The sequence below is a fragment of the Gasterosteus aculeatus genome, chromosome 13, assembly GCF_964276395.1.
Source record: "Gasterosteus aculeatus chromosome 13, fGasAcu3.hap1.1, whole genome shotgun sequence".
NCBI classification, from domain to species: domain Eukaryota; kingdom Metazoa; phylum Chordata; class Actinopteri; order Perciformes; family Gasterosteidae; genus Gasterosteus; species Gasterosteus aculeatus.
This window is the reverse complement of record NC_135701.1, coordinates 8,018,492-8,038,306: the sequence shown is the minus strand read 5'-3', so window position 1 is coordinate 8,038,306 and position 19,815 is coordinate 8,018,492. Positions and strand designations below refer to the sequence as shown.

At 44.7% G+C, this 19,815-nt stretch overlaps 1 protein-coding gene across 2 annotated transcripts in view; it reads right to left on the bottom strand.

The window, feature by feature from the left end:
- The window catches only part of pde4d (phosphodiesterase 4D, cAMP-specific), a 132,134-nt gene that overhangs the window by 87,110 nt on the left and 25,209 nt on the right, over positions 1–19,815 (bottom strand). Inside the window, exon 3 of one of the 2 annotated variants that reach the window (XM_040194909.2) lies at positions 17,617–17,855. In XM_040194909.2, coding sequence (XP_040050843.1) covers positions 17,617–17,855 — 239 coding nt within the window. Of the gene's footprint in view, positions 1–11,862; positions 12,174–17,616; positions 17,856–19,815 lie in introns of those variants that run through there. The other variant, XM_040194908.2, reaches the window with a different exon arrangement.

Sequence of the window (19,815 nt, the reverse complement as noted above, 5' to 3'; positions counted from 1 at the left end):
TTACATTCCGTATATTGGATTCATGAATAGTGTAAAAAAATACAAAAACAAAGGAAAGTTGTATTCTAAATGTAAATGAGCTGAAACTTTTAGCAATGAGAAAGGAATCAAACTAATTTCCTCTCTGGCCACGGCTTCTTTAACCTCAACACTGCCCAATGTAGTTGGTGCAGTGTATGATAAATGGAGCAAGACAACAGAAGACAAATGGGTGACGGTGGCGATGGGATGTTGGTCCCTCGCGGGGATCCCGCTGTGTGTGGGGCAGACGCGGCTTTGGGCCGTCGGGAGGCTGAAACCACAGCCAGCTGTGAAGCCTGAGAGCAAAGACAGCCAAGGCAATTAAGAATGACAATGCTACAAAGCTCCACTGCCACCTCACGCTGACGCACGCCGTCCAGTAGGAGTTTAGACCACGGTCGGGTTAGACTTGTTGCCATTTTCAAGTTGACATGCATGCCTGTGCAAAATGGCATCGCTTCACCATTTCCTCCAATAAGACAGTGAGTGAACATTCTCATCATTGGCTTATCAACTGGTTACATATGGTACAAAAGGTGCAAATAAAAAGGTTTTATTAAGTCACAATGTCCTTAAACTTTTACCACCAAATTCTAAATCAGTTCATCCAGGAATCCCAGCGGATGATCCAACATTGCTTTCACAAGCACGGAAATGACGCGTGGACACAGAGAGCTCAACAACGTTTGAGGTCTGACGACCAAAAAACACAAAAGTGTGGTGCTTTAGTGCAGGTGGACGCGTGTGCCAAACTTGACGAGATTACCCCCAGGCGCCCTCGGGCTATTGCGTTTTCAGGAATAGAGCGGGCCGAGCGATACACAAGAATCATCTTTCCCCAGGCTGCCAAACTCCTGAATGCATCCTCCACCCTCCACATATAACAGTTACTTTATGTGCTGTTCTTGTAAGATGGAAAAAACAAACTGCTGCTAACGTGTAACCTTGTACAGAGAAGAAACTATCAACATGGTTATCTTGTAACTTTTTTTCTTCTTTTACACTCTGAAACCCTGCAGCCTGTTAAAGTCTACCTTCAGGTCCTAAATGATGCAGGTGCAGACAGGCAGGTGGGTGCATGATGCCACAGGGAAAGGATGGAAGTAGGGCACATTCATTCTGTGCTCCGAGATGCCCTGCAGACACGTTGCAGTTTTTATTACTGCTGCATCTAGAAAAAGATCAAGTGTGACAGACTACTGTATTTTGCTTGCCCGACCTTCTTGCACATATCTCGCAACTGTGTGCATATTTAATCCGGTAGAGAAGGTATGCTGCAGATTCCTTTTGCCTTTACAGTCGATAGAGGTAATGAGATCAGCGTGGTTGGATAGTTCTAATTAGCAAACGCTTTTAGCAAGTGAAGGAGGGGAAAACGCCTCCTTCACTTGAAGCATACCTTTTGATGTTTTATGATTTCTTTTTTTAAACAGTAATGGTGAAGATGGGTTTGCAATCATGTTCACACTCATGACATGAACGTAGTAGGAAAAACCTTGCTGCATTGCACATTTAGAGTTCAAAATCTACTTTTAATCTCAAATTGGTCTACTTAAAAATAGTGGGCACCAAGTTAATGGTTTGATGACAACTGCTTTAGAAAAGACCTCCCCCATCTTCTTCAACTCTGCACAAACAATCCCTGTGTACTGCTCTTCATCCCCACACTCCGCCCACCGTCCTCGAAGCATCCTCATGAGATCTCATCTCTAATTAAATCACTGCACCGCTCCAACTCATGTAGCTATGGCGACGATTTGCTAAATGGGCAAGGTGACCTTCTGTGAGATGACTCAAAAAGGACAAATGTATTTCATACACATTCGGCAATCAAATTCAAAAGTGCAACTATTCGAAATGGGTCGGACAGGTTAACTGCACATAGAAGTTATCTCTGCTGGGGGTCACAGGCAGACCTGCTTATTTTTAAATTCAACATTTGTGTTAATTACATTCCGTAAAAATGACAGCAAGAGATTTTTTTGCTGCTGAAGGTTGTTGTCAAATGTCACCGTCTGAAAGATGAAAGCTCCAATCCTTTTGTTTTTTAAATAAAACTTTCTAAGGGATTAACGGTATGTACGTGTTAGGAATCACATCAACAAGGCATATCCAAGCTGATCCACTATGCTGCATAGTAGAATATTATTCCCATGTTCACTAATACTAAAATAAAAGACTGTAGTGGTTTTAGATGTGAAACCTCATACTTTCAAATATGCAGCAAGTGTAGGCGCGATCAGCTGAAGCATACATTAGGACCTGTAGCAATTTAGCATCCCTTATGTTATTGCAAACATCAGCATGCCATATCTGGGTTGTAAATGTGTGCGACATGGTATAGGGCGGGTCAGGTATGAAAATCCTGTAGTGAACGGTGGGACAAGAACAAAAATGTCTTCCCAGCTGATAGAAATGGAAATAAGTGTGCCTTCGTTAAGACATTCACAACATTTACAGAAATGATGGTAAAAAGACATATTTGAAATCACTCAATTAAATGCAGTAAATAAGAAGTTAGTTTGAAAGGAAAAATAAGTATGCCAGGTAGCTCACAGTCTGTATAATGTACAATAGAAGAGGCGGATAATGTCTGACAACTTCCAAAAGAGTTCTACTAACGGCTCTGTAATAGGAGCCATCAAGCCGACCTCTCAATTCTCCCCCGGGGGGTCGCTACAAAATCCGTCTCCTGTTAATAAGCAAATGGTCCTGTTCCGATTCATAGTCAATCCCCCAAATCCCCCTAGTGAGATTAAATCAACTCAGGAGTCGATTTCAATAAAGCAATAAAAAAAACTTTTTTCAATTTCAAAAGACGCCCACCCTGTTGGCTCGTGGGTTGAAAGAACGAGATGCATTCTTCAAAGAGGGGTTGCCACGGTCATTCTGAATTTCTGTAAATTTCAGTATATCAAGAGAGAAAGAAGGAATCATAAAATCAATAGAAACTCGAGCCACTTTTGGGCTGTCCATTTCTACGCTCACATTTCTAATGGTGACTTCTGAGTGGGTCTGCTGCATGGCTTGTTGTCTACAGTTCTTTTTCATCTACGTTTGCTGGTGGTTGTCATGCCCACCAGGAGTTCCCCATGCAGGCTACAAATAGGATCAGTATATCATACGAACATATGTGATGAGTATTTTCTCATTTAATTAAGAACTTAGTTCAGAGTCAGCGTGTTCTAATTGTGGATCGAGATATCTTAATGTAGGATTTTATTGGCATGCAAAAAAACAAGAATTCATCATAATGAATTCCACCCTACGCCATAGATATATTTTTGCGAAACGACATAGAAATAAAAGACATAGAAAATAGAAAAAAATATTCCAGGTAACATCAGCTGATTTCTTTATGATGGATTGCAAAAAAAAAAAGACAAGACTATTTATATCTAGATCTTATATAAAGAATGTTACATGTCCCAATACAGTCAGTCTGCTACAACACTGATGAACCATGACGGTTAGTTGGGCTGTTTTTCTAACATTCTCAAAACAGAAATGAAACAAAAATGAAGATTACTGAAGGCTTTCCCTTTGTTACAAATTTGATTGCATTTATTTTAATATCCGTGTCTGCAGACATCTAATGCGGTAAAAATCACATGCGCAACCACTACCCTCGCCTGTGACCGTAGCCTCACTGGGCTTTTCAATGTGACTTCTGTCATCCAGCATCCAGCCGGGAAGCCTGAACTGTCAGGCCCGTCGGCACTCCGAGGGGTCGCTCACGTCGCGGTCCGATCAGCATCGCTTAGGGGCTTAAGGGATAAAGGCACCGGCTGAACTGGTCAAGTCTGGCGGGGGAAAACTTTGTTGTCATCTCGCTCCCCTCGATTCCTGCGATGGCTCTAGTGAAGGTGTCGACTAAAAGACATACAAACGTCTCTAAAAACGCAGGTCCAATATTAACTGTCACTGTGGCCTGGTCCTCTTTATCAAATCAAATGTTTGACGGTCTCTCTTTTATTTCCCATCTCTAACATTTGATCCAAATTTAGCACCAAAATCCGAGGAAAGGAGAGTGTGAGAAAAAGAATATTGAGGACGGAAGGAAAAGATGAAAACTGGGGAACGCGTGTGCGTCAGTGTGGCCACAAACCAATGCCGTTATTTGTGTCCCCGTGTTTGCGTCGATGAATCAGGAAATGTACAAGGTGGGAGAGGGAGAGGGGGGTGTATGTCTCAAGAGGACACACTGATTGAAAGAGAAAGAAAACAGGAAAAGGAGGAGGGAAATGATCTGAGAAACCAAGCACCGTACGTGGGGCTTTGAGGCCCACTATGACCGACAGTAACCAATGACTACGGTGCGCTGCAAAACCCCTGATCACATTCAGGAAGCTGTGCAACCTGCGGGCTGTTTATTGTTAACCCATTTCCTCCGGCGGGGGACACCTAATAGCTGCCGCCCTACAACATGATGCATCCCAAGCTGTTCTGTTAGAGCCATCGAGGGAGATCATACGTCTTCATCGTGGCATCACTGGATGCGACGGGAAGCGGCCGCCTTCCGATGTCGCCTCTTGATCAGCGTGCCGCTGACAGAAAGTAGAGGACGTTCGCACGTCCCCGCCGATAAGCTGCTTACTATTGAAGCAATAAACATTTTCTTCAAATAAATATTTTAATTGATAGTGAAAATAAGCCTGCCCTCTTAAAACACTCCATGGGGCATTCGAGTGGGCTGTATAGGGTTTTTCAAAGGAAAAACAGATTTACAGGATTTAAAATGGTTTATTAGAAGGCCATGCAATTACATCCCGTGCATGTTAAGATGGTCAATGACAGCCTCTTATAGTGATGGTGAAATTCAGTGCTTCCCCTGTAAAATGTGTATTCTGTGACAAGTTGCAGTATTTACTCTTGTTTATGGTTGTACGGTTATAATAAGCAGAAAACACACACAGGGAACTACTGACCCATAAAGCTTTAAATCTGTTGAGAAAAGTCATCCACTGAATAGTTCAACATTTAGGATAATGTCTATATTTCTTCTTTTTTTTAAACATTTTCCCTAAATTCATTCGACTTGGAACCACCACTGGCCTTAAGAGAAATGAAGTAAAGGGGGACGACTTCATATATTATTATTACCATTATTTATTTTCAGCAGCAAGGTTGTTTTTTATTCATTTCGACTTGGTTTCTCACAACGTTGCTGCATTAACGGAGCAAAAGGGCGTGCCAGCAACATTTCATACTTCTCTGGAAGAAAACCTGCCGTGACTGCGATGAAACTAACTAATTTAGTGCAGCTTTGCCATTTTACGACCATGTACCTTTTTTAATGTGTAACAAAATACACAGAGAGTTATCAGTGATTCCGTAGTACTCTCCGCGTCTTTGACACAGATATCCTGACAGAGCACATAAATAAAACATTATTTATGAAGCAGGGGTCTGTCTCATCCTGTGATGTGATCGGTACAACACATCCAGCCAAAGGCTCAGGGAATCACCCAGCGGCAAGCTGTCAGTCTGGAGAGGCTTCGGCTCGGAGCGCTTTACGAGGCCGTCCTTCAAAAAGGGGGTTTCATCCATTTTTAATAGCTGAGCAGATGACCGTCGACGAAGGGGAAGCCAGGGGGGAAGTAGAAACTGAAAAAACAAATTCACATTTTCCCAGAGCCAGTCACACTCGCCAGCCTGTGGTTGCGGCTGGACATTGTCCAGTTTTCACATTGGACGAATGTTTCCCATGTAGGATCCCACTATCCCCTGGTATAGTGGGATCCTACTTGGGAAACATTTGTCCAATGTCAAGCCCGTTTTGGGCCAGATACTACCCACTTTGATCTCAAGTGGGCCAGATGGGGGGGGGGCGGATGGTCGACGGGGAGGGGGCAGAGTCATTTCCAAGCGGGCGCTGCTGCCTGGAGTAACGCCGTGGTCGAAAAGGTCTAACGCAGGGGGTCCCCCTACTTTCAATCCAAGTCATGGCGATCTACCCCCCCCCCCCCCCCCCCCATGAAAAGAACCACCCCCCGATATAAAACAAAGACAACGAGGCTGTCTGAAGCGGCCACACAAGCGTGGTTACCTGACGTGATTTGTTTTTCCCAATGGCAGGTGATCTACGACCGGGTCCCCCTGGTCTAATGCATGCGCTCACTCACAGAGCGCGACCCCTAGTGGGCTTTTTCAGGAATAGCAGCTACGTTTATAGAAATGCAAATTTACGTCTTTCTCTAATTCTCACAATAGCGAAGTCATCTGGCGGGCCGCACCGGACCCCCCCCCCCCCCCCCGGCTAGCTGGTTTCGGCCTTGAGTTTGACACCTGTGCACTAGACAGGAATAGTATTCCTAGTAGTAGTATTTTTTAATTGAAAATACCTGGCTATTGTGAATTGGACAGAGAAATGGGTGATGGCTGCAGAGACTTTATATGTCCGTGTTTGACAGCTTGGGACATTTTTGTGGCGTTTCTGTTATTTCATTAACAAGTTTTAATTTTCTTCCTCCTCAATATTTCAACAATGAATATTTAGCCTGTAAATTACAATTCTAATCATGGGCAAAGAGGCACTTGCCAAAGCATAAAGATGTTTCAACTTGAAGACTTTTATGCAATCTGCTGGAGGAAATGCTAAATGGACACATAAAAAGGGGCTTTGCCATCTGTTTTGAGACGTGAAACAACAGACGAGTGTCACGAGGCGACTTCTTGAGTGGAGCATCTTTATATATTCAATTTATATAGAATATAATAATATCTAATAACAAATTTTCTGCACACTGTCGCATCAATTAATATGATACTACAACCGTACAGTATACGGTCCATAACAATGTAGCATTTAGAACATTTCTTGACTGTATATTATATTGAAATCAAAATCGAGCCGGTGCGTACTGTTATAGGCGGCGGTTGGGGTACTTTAACATCATCACAGGTAAAGAAGGTCACTTTGTGTATTCTTGTATTACATACCAGGCTGACTAAAGACGGGCTGAAATAGGGACTGTAAAGGCCGTACAGTTGACTTGCTAATGGATTCTGAGTAGCTGTGAAGTAGTGCAGCTTTTCATCGTCCTCCGTTACGTTCTGGTTGTATTCCATCCACTTGGGGACTGAAACCCAACCAGATTTCCTCCACTTGTATGAGCACTGTCCCTCTGACTGAATGTTGGGAAACACGTTCCTTTTTTTATTTTCTGTGCTTACAGCTGAGGCAGGGAGAAACACATCCCCCCTTTACACAGTATCAATGTCTGTTATTACAAAAAATCAAATTAATTAAATGGTCTCCGTGTCCCTGGTATTGATATTTATCGTACATCCATTACCGCATTATTTTAGAACATATCAGGACGTGTCTCATAAGGATGAGCCCTGTAGCACTAAATCTGTCTTTCCAAATCAATGTCCCCATAACTGACTTTCAAATGCACGTGTTCATCTCTCAACACCGGGTCAGTAACACAAGTCGTCTGAAGAACAAAGTCAATACACTTCAGATCAATAAGACCCAGACCAGCGAAAAGCATCCACAACTCAATTCATTCGCCAAGCTGTGCTTGATGCTGATCCCCGCTAATGAAAACGTGGGACCTTGTCCGTAATGTGTGCGTTAGCGGGGGGGGGGTTTTCTGCACATCTTTCACATTCCTGGCAGCCTCGCTGAAACAGTACAGTAGCGGCGCACTGGGCCAGCGCCGTGGCCTATGCCGCGTGATTGGGAGTGCGGCCGGGACCGGAGTTATATATAGCACGCGCACCAAAAGAGCAGTTCCTGGCAAGCTCTCCAACGCCGTAGGGATCTAATGACATGGTCGGGGGGGTTGTGCTTTGTGCCGGCTAAAGGAAACTCACTCAGTAGTCACAGTCAGTCAGTCACAGTAGGAGGAGGACGACCGGCTGAAGAGAAATCCAGGACCGTTAAGTACAACGTCCAACTAGAGTGAGTGCCAGGGGTACATTTTCCAGTCTGCTGCCGAGTAGGAGGACAAACTGTCCAGATGGAACACCTCTGACCCGTTAACCTTTCCCTCCTTTTCTTTGTTAAGACATTTCCTTTTTTCCGCCCGGTGAAATCGACAAATCTCGATCGTGATTTGACAAAGAGAGAAATCATGATCCCCACCTCTTCTGTGACATCTCGACTCACACCACCCTCCCTCCCTCCCCACCCCCTGCCTGGCCCCCTGCGGACGAGATACCATCCCCTCATGAAAGGATGCTCCAGATTCTTCTTGACGTCGAGGCCCGGCCTCCGCTGTGACACATTCGGGTGATGAGTTGTGCCGAGGGGAAACCGGCCGCTCGCAGAAGACGCGGCGACGTCCACGGTCCTCTGAGCTCACAGATCTGCTGCCTTTCTCCACCCGAAAGACTGAAATCCACTGTGTGTGTGTGTGTGCATAGAGTAAGGAGGTGGCTCTTCTTATTAGCTTTTTACAGGGGCACTGCCTCAGAAGTTTCATATCAGTCTCTTACAATCAGGAAATATGTCTTGTTTATCCAGCACGCAGCCACAACTTGATTGCTGAGGGGGTGGTGGCGGTGGTGTGGTGGTGGTGGTGGTGGGGGTGGGGGGGCTATTTGAAGATAAGGCAACCTGCCGCTGCCTCGATAACTGGAAACGTCAGTCAAATGCATGGTAAACACGCATGAATCACGCGCCACACCTGGAGGCTGAGGGGTATCTGGACACTACATGTGCTAAAACGCTTGCCGGCCTGGAGGAGAAGTTGGCCGTCTTCCTTTGACAAGCAGCCGACGGTCATCAGTGAGTTTAGCAAAGGGCTTTCAAATCAATGTGAGCGAGGCGGACTCACTGGTGTTTGGCCGATACAATCAATAAGGCAATATAGCAAGCAACGTCGGTTTTATGAAACAATCAATGAGGAATCTTTCGCTTTTGTAATTTCTTTGTACCAATGGGCTATTTTTAGGTTGCGGTTAAATGCAATTTACACAGAATGAACAGACTTGAGTCACGGTGAAGACCCTCTGCTTCCCCCCACACTCTGCCGCCCAAAAAGTCATATCACGGTATTTTGTATGATTCTGGCGGTATCACTGTATTTTTTTGAGTAAACACATTCATCTATTGATGCCGAAAAGTACCGCCGGCCACCGGAACAGCCTGAACTGGCCAGTGAGCTAGTGTGATAGCATGTTAGCGCGTTAGCTGTTATGGCAGCAACTGTTGCCACCAGAGGGAATAACAGCGGCCTGACAAATTTTGCAATAAATTGTTTTCTAACCTACATTTTTTTTTCCAAAACCAAAACCTTCCTAACAGCAAACACAGCTCCTCTGTGAGGAACAAGTTGTGTTATTTTGCTGCCTGCCGAAGAGCGGAAAAGAGAAAAATATCGTAAGGAAACTTGGAACCTGTGTACCGGCTGAACAGGTATACTGCCCAGCTGCACAATCATGGCCAAAATTATAATCACGTTTATTTTAATCAATGTATTTATTCATTTTAGGTACAACATCATTTTATTGCCCTTTGACGTTTAAATGAACAAGAACACTGCTTCCACTTCTATTCTTCTGCAACATACTGGCTTAAGTGCACATTTTTGCATCAGAGTGCCTCTTGTAGAAGGAAAATATAAATGAAATAGCATCAATACTTTTACCCAAAATGAAATCACCAGAGCACTGCTTTCCCTTTGATGTGGTGCCACCTTCCAGTTAATGTGCGCGCTTTTCAGGCGGTTGAAGTGGGTTGTTTGGCTGTGCGGCACGGACACAACTCTAACGCACTCCCTGCATATGCTTTGTTCTCTGTTAACACCACACGCCCTAAATCCAAAAAACATCAGACTGAGGATCGTTTTTGAGGGACTAGCTCGCCTTCTGCTCCTGACATTTGATTTAGCTTTCACACCCGTGTGGTCGGCTCCCGGTTCTGATCCGCCCGTCTCTCTAACTGTCTGCCTGGAGTAACGCCGCTGTCTGCAGTGGTCCAGACAGAACTTTCTTTGAGGCTGCAGGCCGCACGCATGACTCCCCAAAGTTGAAAGGAAGCGCATTTGATGTGTAGCGGTGCACATTTAATTGTGCCAGCTAAAATAGTGATACGATTGCCTTGAAATGTGCTGAGCATCGTACCTAAACACCGGCATTGGTTGGATTTGTCATGGGATTGACTACTGTGCTTCCTACTCCGAAGGTCTGTTTATTTAATGAAATCACCCCCCGTGGTGGAAACGCTTAAGAGTCCATGTGCCAGAAGACCTTGAAATAAGAATTACAAAAACACGTAGGACCAATGGATGCACATAAAAACCACCCCCAATCAAAAACCCGACCAACCCTATTGGTCAAATGAAAGTATCGGCTAGACTTGGTTTGACGTGGTGTTGGTGTTCCTGAGTATGTGCCTCCATAATTAGCATGTGCTAAATTTGGTTGTTTGGGTTAATCTACATGCAAATACCCTCCTGCAAGCAAATCTGAAAAGTGCTTGAATGATCTCCAGTTAAATTGCCCTTTGTTGGGGTGCAAGTGCAAGTTCGATGCAACGTTTTCACGTCTCGCACGTGTTGTAGTCCAGCACACGACTTTGCAATGTCACTTCTATCCCAGCAGTCATCCCTCCCTCGCTCCGTGGCCATGTGACTGCCCGGTCGCTGTGACGGGGACCACTTTCGGCCGGACAAGCCATTGTGCTCTTTGTAAGTGATCTACACAAATATTATCCATATTTTTATCAAAAAGAAGAAGGACAAAGGCAAGATTCTTGAGAAAAACGTACAGTATGTCCGCTAACGTCACTTCAGTCAGGGAGCTGAGGTGACCTTCTCAGATTTCATTTAGGTTTTCTTTTCTTTTTTTCCCCTTCTTTCCTTCCCAGAACAAGTGAGTAATTAGAGCAGAAACATTTCCCCACACACCCCGGCTGTCAGCGCATAGCTGCTTGTGTGTGTGTGTGTGTGTGTGTGTGTGTGTGTGTGTGTGTGTGTGTGTGTGTGTCGGTCTTTATGCAGGCTTCAATAAAACTGCCAGCATTTTACAGCACCTGCTCTGGATGCATTTTTTTTTTGTGCACGCCTTGTCTGAAAAACCTGTGCACTTGCCATGCATGCATGCATGAATGCAGGCGCCAGGATTATGCATGTTGTTGTGAGTGCGTTGTGTCTGGTGAGTCAGATCATTTTGAGTGACATATTTCATATTAACGGGGACTAGCCGGACGTTTGTATCTCTTTCTCTGGCCAAGAGGGTGTTTGCAAAACATGAAAAGTAGACTAACCAGACATCCTAAAGCCAATCGGATATTAATCCCCGAGGATCTCAAAACACGTCTCTAATAGGAGGGGGGAGGGGGGGGGGGTTGTTGTGTTCCAGGCTTTTCCTTCCAGTCTCTGCTATTTTTCATATACCCCAACATCTATTCACGTCTAGTGTGCCACAGTTATCTATTGAATAGATTTGTGCAGAATCACAAAAGCATGCGTGGTCACTTATTCCCTTTAACTTTTTCATCTCCTTTTCTAGAATTTAGAAATCCATCATTTTCAGGCAGGCTGGCTCCGTTACTATTATTATCATTATTTTTATGTGCAATCATCTCGCGGCGATCATTGAGTATTTCATTCTTCTCGCTCCCGACAGACGCGTCGTTACCGTCACAGCACGCGATCGGCGGAAAGTGCGGACAAACAGAGACAAACAGAGGTCGAGCGCGGGTCGAGTTGTGTCCCCCCCCCCCCAAAGTTCGGACTAAACCGAGCCGAGACTCCTCTCCGCTCTCGCGCGTCGCTCATGCACACAACGCCCATGTTCCTACAAAAAGCGCCTGGAGATGAAGGAAAAGCACTTTCCTCTCCCCCCATCCCTCCTTTCATGTATTTATTTATTTTCGTCCCTTACCGTCGAAGACCTTGAAACGACGACGGCCACGACATCCTGGATTTCTTCAGCCCGGGTCGGTGTCCCGTGTCCACGGCGTAAGTCCGGTCCATGTTCCTCGGGTTGAGGTACCGCTCGGTGTCCGAGAAGCCTCTTTGTCTCACGCGGTCGTTCTTGCGCGCTGCCAGCGCGTGGTGGAGCGGAGAGAGCGCCGGCTGGTTCTGCCTCCACAGATGTTTGGGCGCCTTCACACCCACGCCGGTTCCGCCGGCGGCGGCCACAGACGCCGTGCCCACCGTCCCGGAGGAAAGGTCCATCCTCCCCGCGGCCGCGCGTTTTTTTTTTTGTTGTTGTTTCTTTTTTAAATGTTTTGCAAAAACAAACAAAAATCCAATTAACACTTTAGAAGCATTTGAACGGAATGAACCCTGGATACTGAGGGGGGGTGGGGGGGGGGGGGGGGGCTGGTAAAGGTGACGGAAGGGGGGGCTTGTGTTGTTTTAGAAGTTACTAAGAAAACAACGGAATATAGAATTTATAAAACTCCCAATGCTAAACAATGGGCCGAACCCTGGAAGGAGTCGAGACAACGTTGAGCCGCCCTGGGGCCGGGGAGGTGGGTCGAGGGGGGGTCGCGTCCGGCTCGTTTCGTTTGGAGCTCTCGTGATGAGTTTAACTCCATCAACTTCATCCCCGAACACGGCCGAAGGGGAACCCATTGGCGCATCGCGAGGTGGACTCGCCAATTTGGACACCGTGAAGCTCCGGGGGGGCGGGGGGGGGGGAGAACTCTACTCAGTTAACAACCTGGTCTCTCCCTGCGCATCCCCTCTTCCCCCGAACACACGCATGCGAGCAGGGTGCTGCTGGTGCCGCGGCGGCCGGCTGTCGGATGGTCACTCCGCGTCACCATCCAAAGTTCTCCAGTGAACTCAACCCGCGGTGCGCGTAAGACGCGTTGTGGACACGCAGCACTGCTCTCTCCTTCCTCAAGTCCCTCGCAGATGACGAGCGGTGACGGGATATAGAGAGCGAGATGATCCATAAAACATGAGCGACCCACCCAGAGCACCTCCCCTTCAGTCCTCCCGTAGTGAGCAGCAGGAGATGCGAGTGGACACGGAGCCAGGTGGCCCACCTCATACGACATTGGGCTTTCATTGCGCAATAGTCACAGTGGGTTCATCGCAAAACCTTTTATTGGTAGAACTGATGAAATAAGGGGTATGTGTTTGTGACAGCGCAGGTAAAAGAAGAAAAAAAAAGCTCACCTTGACAGTAATGAAACCAAGGGCCTTTACAGGATGTAAATGTGCACTTTTGACATCCAGTCGCCCTGTTATAACTTCCCGCTTCTCTGTTTGTCTTCATTTGCACTGAAAAACAGGCTTTCAGGAGTACTGCTTCCTCTCCTTATTCTCCTTCCTCTCCTTCCTCTGCCCATTACTCCGCCCATTACCCTGGAAGTTACATTGGGGAACACATGTCTGTCCCGCTTTAGCAGCAGAATATGTAATCCCCTCAGAGACGGCGTGACTTACAAAGGGAAGTGGCCGGTAAATGAAACACAGAGGACACGTCGGCGGCTTGTGGGTGGACTTTGTGCCGGGCCTCCATTACCTGCCGTGAAGCGGGCCATGCTCCGCGTACTGATGGAGCGGCACGACTGCATACAGGGGGCCACACACAGGGGACTGACCTCAGACATGATTTGTATATTCATGACGCTTAAATTTCCATTACTTTGAGCCTAAGCGAGGTCTCGGGAAGGATCGTATGCACCCACGCAGCGGGAGTCACCTTCACCGAACGATGCACCAGATGGGCAACTTTTTACGCTTGCTGACTCGCATAAGCTTCTATGTGTGCCACTGGATTTAATTACTTTTGTGTGCATCAAATGGGGAGATTTCGATCTGTAGATCTGCCAGCCGTCCACATGAGTTCTTCAAGCCATGAGGAGCTTTCTGTCAGCGGCATGAATGTACCATTAATATGCTTTGACATACAGTGTGCCAGTTGGTTTCATCTTGTAAGGCGCTACACAATAGACAAAACTTGCCCCCCTTCCCTTCCACAACCTTCCAAAATGTTGTGTTTGTGTTTGTCCATGCGTCCTCACTAAGAGGAAAGTAGAGGAAATCATTTCTTTTCATTTTTCTTTGCAATATTAATCATATCTTTTTACGATAAATACTAAGGTAATAGAGATGACTTAATCAGGTTAGGGTCAATACATTTTTCAATAATATATAATTACTCAAATCTTTTCCTCTACCAAACGGTAAAGAGTAAAGGGTTTGAAAAAAGCTAGTGTGTTGAATTAGAGTGTTGTTTGGGGCTAATGGAATAATGACTGAGATAACTAATAGTGGAGTTTAATATTTAAGGGATTCCAGCCGATTGTTACGTATTTAACGGAGCAGCAATTGTATGACCCTTCCAGAATGCAATTAAAATGTGACGAAACCTAAAGAAAGCCTATGTATAATTGACCCGACTCACAGATAAGATGTCAAGGTGCAGCCTCGTGTTCCCTTACACGTAGAAGAATGACCCAATCAGTTCCACACAGTCAGCTCTACAGATTTGTAATTAAAAAAGAAGCACTTGTACCAGTTATTGCAGATAAGTATCTGTAACCTGAGAGAAAAACTGTTGATTTTCAAATGACCTCTGACCCATAGCAGATGACAGAGTGTTTGGGAATACAACGATAGCGTCGAGCTTCTTTTGATCCCGTATTGAGCCAATACACGATACTAGTATTATTGCTGGCACAGCCGTTGTCACAACTTCTGTTTGAGAGCGTTTTAATCTGTTCATGTGTCAATGTATTTATAGATAAGTTGTGCCCGTCATTAAATCCTTTCTACCGTACAATTCTAAAGTTGCACTCTTTGATTGTAATTAAAACAACATTGATGTAAATTTAAACAGACCTAAACTTGAAGTAGATAATGCGTCTCACAGCACAATCAATAAATGGAGCTTGAGGCATCGATTGTGCCGAATGTCTTCCTACACACAAGGAATAGAAGCCGAAGCCACAGAGTGGCAAAGACAGTACATTGGAACTGTTTCATGGATAAAATGTAATATTCCTATCACAAGAGCGTATACTATAGTACACAGTGCACCACTCTGTGCTGCTTCTTGTCCGTGCATTAACACTAAAGACCACACACAAAGTTAATGTCACTGGAACCGCTCAGAAGTTGCAGCTGGACGGCACGTTTTCCATCCTTAATGTTTCACAACTGTATATTTCATCCTGACGTCTGGGCTGAATTATAGATGAATCAGGCTTAAAGCAGTGTCGAGATATATAACCTTTGTTAAAAATTCTCCCCGGCGCTCATTTTTCCCCCTAATGTCTATTTTTTCCCTTAAACTGTTCATACTTAGTTGTGTTATAAAATAACTCAATTTTGCTTGATGCGGTGTTAACAGGGAGTGGAATGACTGATGGTTTAGCAAGTTGGCTTATCTGCAGTTAAATGGCGCAATAAATGTGAATCCAAACGGTTATATAATCAAAGGCAAATATATCGGGTCATATGGTATATGACACATGAAAACACTTTCATTTCACATCAAGCTGAGCAGTTTTGGAGCTTCAGGCACTAGTTTTGAAAAGCTGAGATAAAAAAAAAAAGGTTTCAAATGCTCCAAGATAAAACCAGAAAAGGCATTGATATGATTGACAGCAGTTAGCACGTTGGTCTTAAGCAGAGGAGAAAAGAGACAGGCCTGTCCCGCCTTTTGTCTTCCTGCCAATAATGACGCTACCTCCTTCCAAACGACGCAATCCTCATGCAGCCAGTGCAACGGGATTTAAGGAGTTGAAGTTTGCCCTTTTCTGAAGTTCACATAAAGGTTTGCTGACACTTATTCAGAGAGGATGAGCCGCCTCTGCAGGACATCTAATGCGCGACACTTGGCCTTATCGCATTGGCTTGTCCTGACTACGGTTCTTCACCGTCAGGGAATCAGTAGACGACGCTTTTAGCAATTTAGATGGGTGACGCACCCAATTACAGACAGAAACGTTCAAATAATGACTAAGCCATTCTTAATTTCTGAGAGTTTTTGGTATTATAGCGGTAATTTTGAGGGGAGGAAAGTATTTCAGCACTGCGGTGCAGCAGAGTTGCAATGGAAATCGCTACGCCTGGTTGAAAATGTAATTTAGAGCTAAGTGACACCAGCTTTCTTGTTTCCCTCTGAAGACGTCAACAAGTCAATCGCTACATCAAACTAGCGAATCCGCTATTGGACCTTAGTCTTTAATCTAATCTAACAATCTAATTTTATTTGTTTAAAGTTTTCCAAGCATTAGAGAGAGAGAGAGAGGGAGAGGAGCATGCACACTAAAGGGGCTGCTGGCCATAACTTCAACATTTGTTTAGTAGTTGCAAGAACTTTGCCATTAGCCTCTAAAACTGAGACTATTATGGTCCTCGACCTGTACCATATGCTTCATAAATGTCACACAAAAGGTTGGATAATTACAGTCTGAAATACCTGAATAAATGACATGCCAAAAGCTATTGTGTTTCTGTATAACACAGCTTTTTTATTGTTTATTGTTCGTCATGTTGAAATGGTGAATGGCATTCCCTGTTTGGAGATCAGTGAGTTTCCTGTGGTGACAAACATGAATCCATTGTGACGAGTTATCTGATGAGTCACACTTGTAGTCAGCCAGGCATCATGTAAATACTAGTGGTTTGCATGTTATTAGTCAACTAAACATCAAGAATACTTTGCATTACTGCCAACCAGGTTGCAAATCATACCGGAAATTTGCATGTAGGTAATCCATCACCGTGACTATTCTGTCCTGGCATATGCATTTTCAGTTTTCCTTTTCATTTCATCGTAGTCCGACTTTAGCTATGGTTTGGATCTAGATCCTATCCACTCTTAATACAGACGTCTCAATTCATACATTGCACTAAGCTGTCTAGTTCTCTACTGGTCAAATAGGATTTCATTCAACTCGGTAAAATAGGACCTATTTTTGAAGTCCTGTAGCATAAAATCAGTGCAGGGCAGACTTATAGCAGAGCTGAGCTGCGGTGTCATTTTAATTTCAGAGGTCTGTTATCGCGTCAGTCAGGCTCAGGTAAGTTTCCATGCACGGGCAAAAAGAAACCCTCAGTATTTTCTGCCACTACTCGACATTTCTGGCGGCTTACTACCGTTTCTAAAAACATTTCCCCTTTTCATTGCTCTTTCCACACTGTTGTTAGCAAACCAAGTGTCTCGGATTGTTACCATGGCAACGTGGCTCTTCATTAAGAGTTAAACCGAGCCTCGGGTCGCCAACTAATATGACAGCAAAGTTAAGACTGGCTTGACGCCGCGGACCAACCGATGGTTGTCACCCTGCTTCCAAGCAGCTGACTGTCCAACCGTGAACACATTATCCAAAAGTCCACTACTGTACATTAATAACACAAAAGGTCTCTTTAAACACTCTTCATGTACTTTCTTTACACGTTTCTGACGTGTAAAAAGACAAAGAAACTCAAACTGCGGTGCATCCTTTAGATTACAACAGCTTGTAAAGTTCACACAGTTTGTAACTGATGAGAAAACAGTAAATCTATAAGTGCATTTCAACCTGTAAGCACAGTGCCAGGCACTTAGCGAGAGTTGTGTCTTTACTCACCTCAGACAACTCCAGTATCGATTAAACCACTCCACTCCAATAACCCCCTACTCTAATTACCCATTCCACTGAAAGATGCTCTGCACCTGTCCTACCTGCTGCTGTCCGCCGAGGTGATGGCGATGAGTGGCGGGGTGCGTATTGGCAGTGTCGTGGGCCGTGGCGGGACGGTGACTGCGTCCGGTTCTGGCCTGCGGTCGCAGTAGTACTGCTCTGCCTGTCTGAAGGCCAATGGGGGCAACTGGACCGTCCGGCTAGACAGCCTCCGCACCAGGAATGGCTCCATGCAGACGACCAGCCCCGGCTCCGGGGAGTCGGAAGAATCGTCGGACACCTGGATGAGGAGGGAAAAAGAAAAAACGTGAGGTGAAGTTTTAAGTCAGACCGGAATCACTTATGCAGAGATTCTTCCCAGAAGAGCGTGCCAGAAAGAGACGTTTACCCAGTGGTCCAAAGTAGGATGCCAAATTGATCCTCGTGGCGATGTGGAAATAGCCATTCAGTGACCCAGTTGCAGCTAGGCAGATTATCAAGCTATGGTGGAGATGTAACCTCTCGCACCTTGCTAGATGAGGAAGAGCAGGCTGACGGGCCTGATCCAGCAAGGTGGAAACACCTGTGTACTGTCAGTAGGCCCTTTCTCATTGTACTTTTTAAATACAGTTTCTATAACATACATACTGCTGCACTACTAGCCACCACAAAGCAGCGTCACATGTTCCCCTGCACATCTTCACCACATTAAAGTCATTTCATTCTCAAAGAGAACACACATATTTTTTTTTAGAAGGGAGCTTCCTCTGCTTATTAAGTCATATTTCTCATATATTTTATGTAAGACCTCCTTGTTACATTGTGAGACTGTGAAGGTCTGGGTCTATTTTATAGTCTGGCATTGCTTACAGGATGAAATTGGTGTGTCTTATGGGCCAGCGTATTCATAAAGTCACACACCAGTCTGTTTGAATATACTGCACACAAGTTTCAATGTGTCTATTTAGGCAAGCCAGTGCATTTCTTTAACCATTAATATTTGTTTGGCCATTATGACCTCGCATTACATAAGTTTAAGTGTTTTCCTGCTGCAAATTAGTCATTGCCTTACCATCTTTGCCATTTTAATTAATTTGCATTTAATTTGACTGAATTTGCATTTTATTGATTCAACATTATTTGCACAAAATTCATTTACATCTTAATTTACCTGTGTGTGACTTTATGAATGGTTTATGTCCTTCCTATGTCTGTATGCATCCCATTAGTGATTAATGAGAGAATAATAACCAAAGAAATAATAATAGTAATAATAACAAACATTGTGTTAAGCAACCTTATGCTAATTTTAGAAGGAATGATGACGTCAGGGTATTTATTATGTGTTGAATAAATGTCCAACAAAGAAAGAAAAATGCAATAAATAAACTCTTATTGTTGAGGATCTAACAAAGGTTGAAGAGTCCTATAAAGGAACTCACTTAAGGGAAAAGTGCCATCTGAAATGGAAACGCCACATCACATAAGGGTCGATGAGAGTCGACAGAGGAAAGGAGAAATATCTAATGATAGCGATTTCAGCGGGAGGCAAGAGCTGAAAGCTGAGACTGTATGTCGGAGGTGAGACCAGCGCGAGAGGAGAGAATGTTGTTCTGCAGCAGCAGAACAACATTCAACGTGATCAACATTCAAACACATCAGGTCGGCCCTTTCACAGAAGTTGATTTGGATAGAGTGAGAGCAGTAAACAAGGCTGCATGGGTATTATAGTCAACAGTAAGCTCCTGGAAATCCATTATCAATCTCATTCTGACCAAACACATTAGCTAATGCAAATTACTAGTTTCAACATGCAAATTGTTGTTTATTCTTTCATTGTATTAGCCTCCAGTGAAAGATGCATTTCTTCCGACCTCTGAACACAAAATACATAACATTTCAGCTTTAGGGGCAAGAAGCTCAATTCTGTCTTGTTCCTCTGGTGCGCTGTCCTCAGGGACCACGCGGGGGTAATCAGATATTTGCGTATTTAGTGGTTCCAGGAGTATTTTGGATTCAGGCCGCACTTGAAGACACAAACACACTCATTTATAACGAGCTGGTGAGACGGCGTGATGAAAAGAGGCTGATTCTGTGCCAATGATCTTGCTGCAAACAATGAGGGGTTTTCATTTGCTCTGCATGAATAACAAGGTTCCCCCTTCAAATAATGCTTAACATTTGCATTCCACTTAGCTCTTCTACAGGTGACCCCCCCCCCGCCCCTACATTATATGATTTCAAGGAGTGTAGCCCCAAAT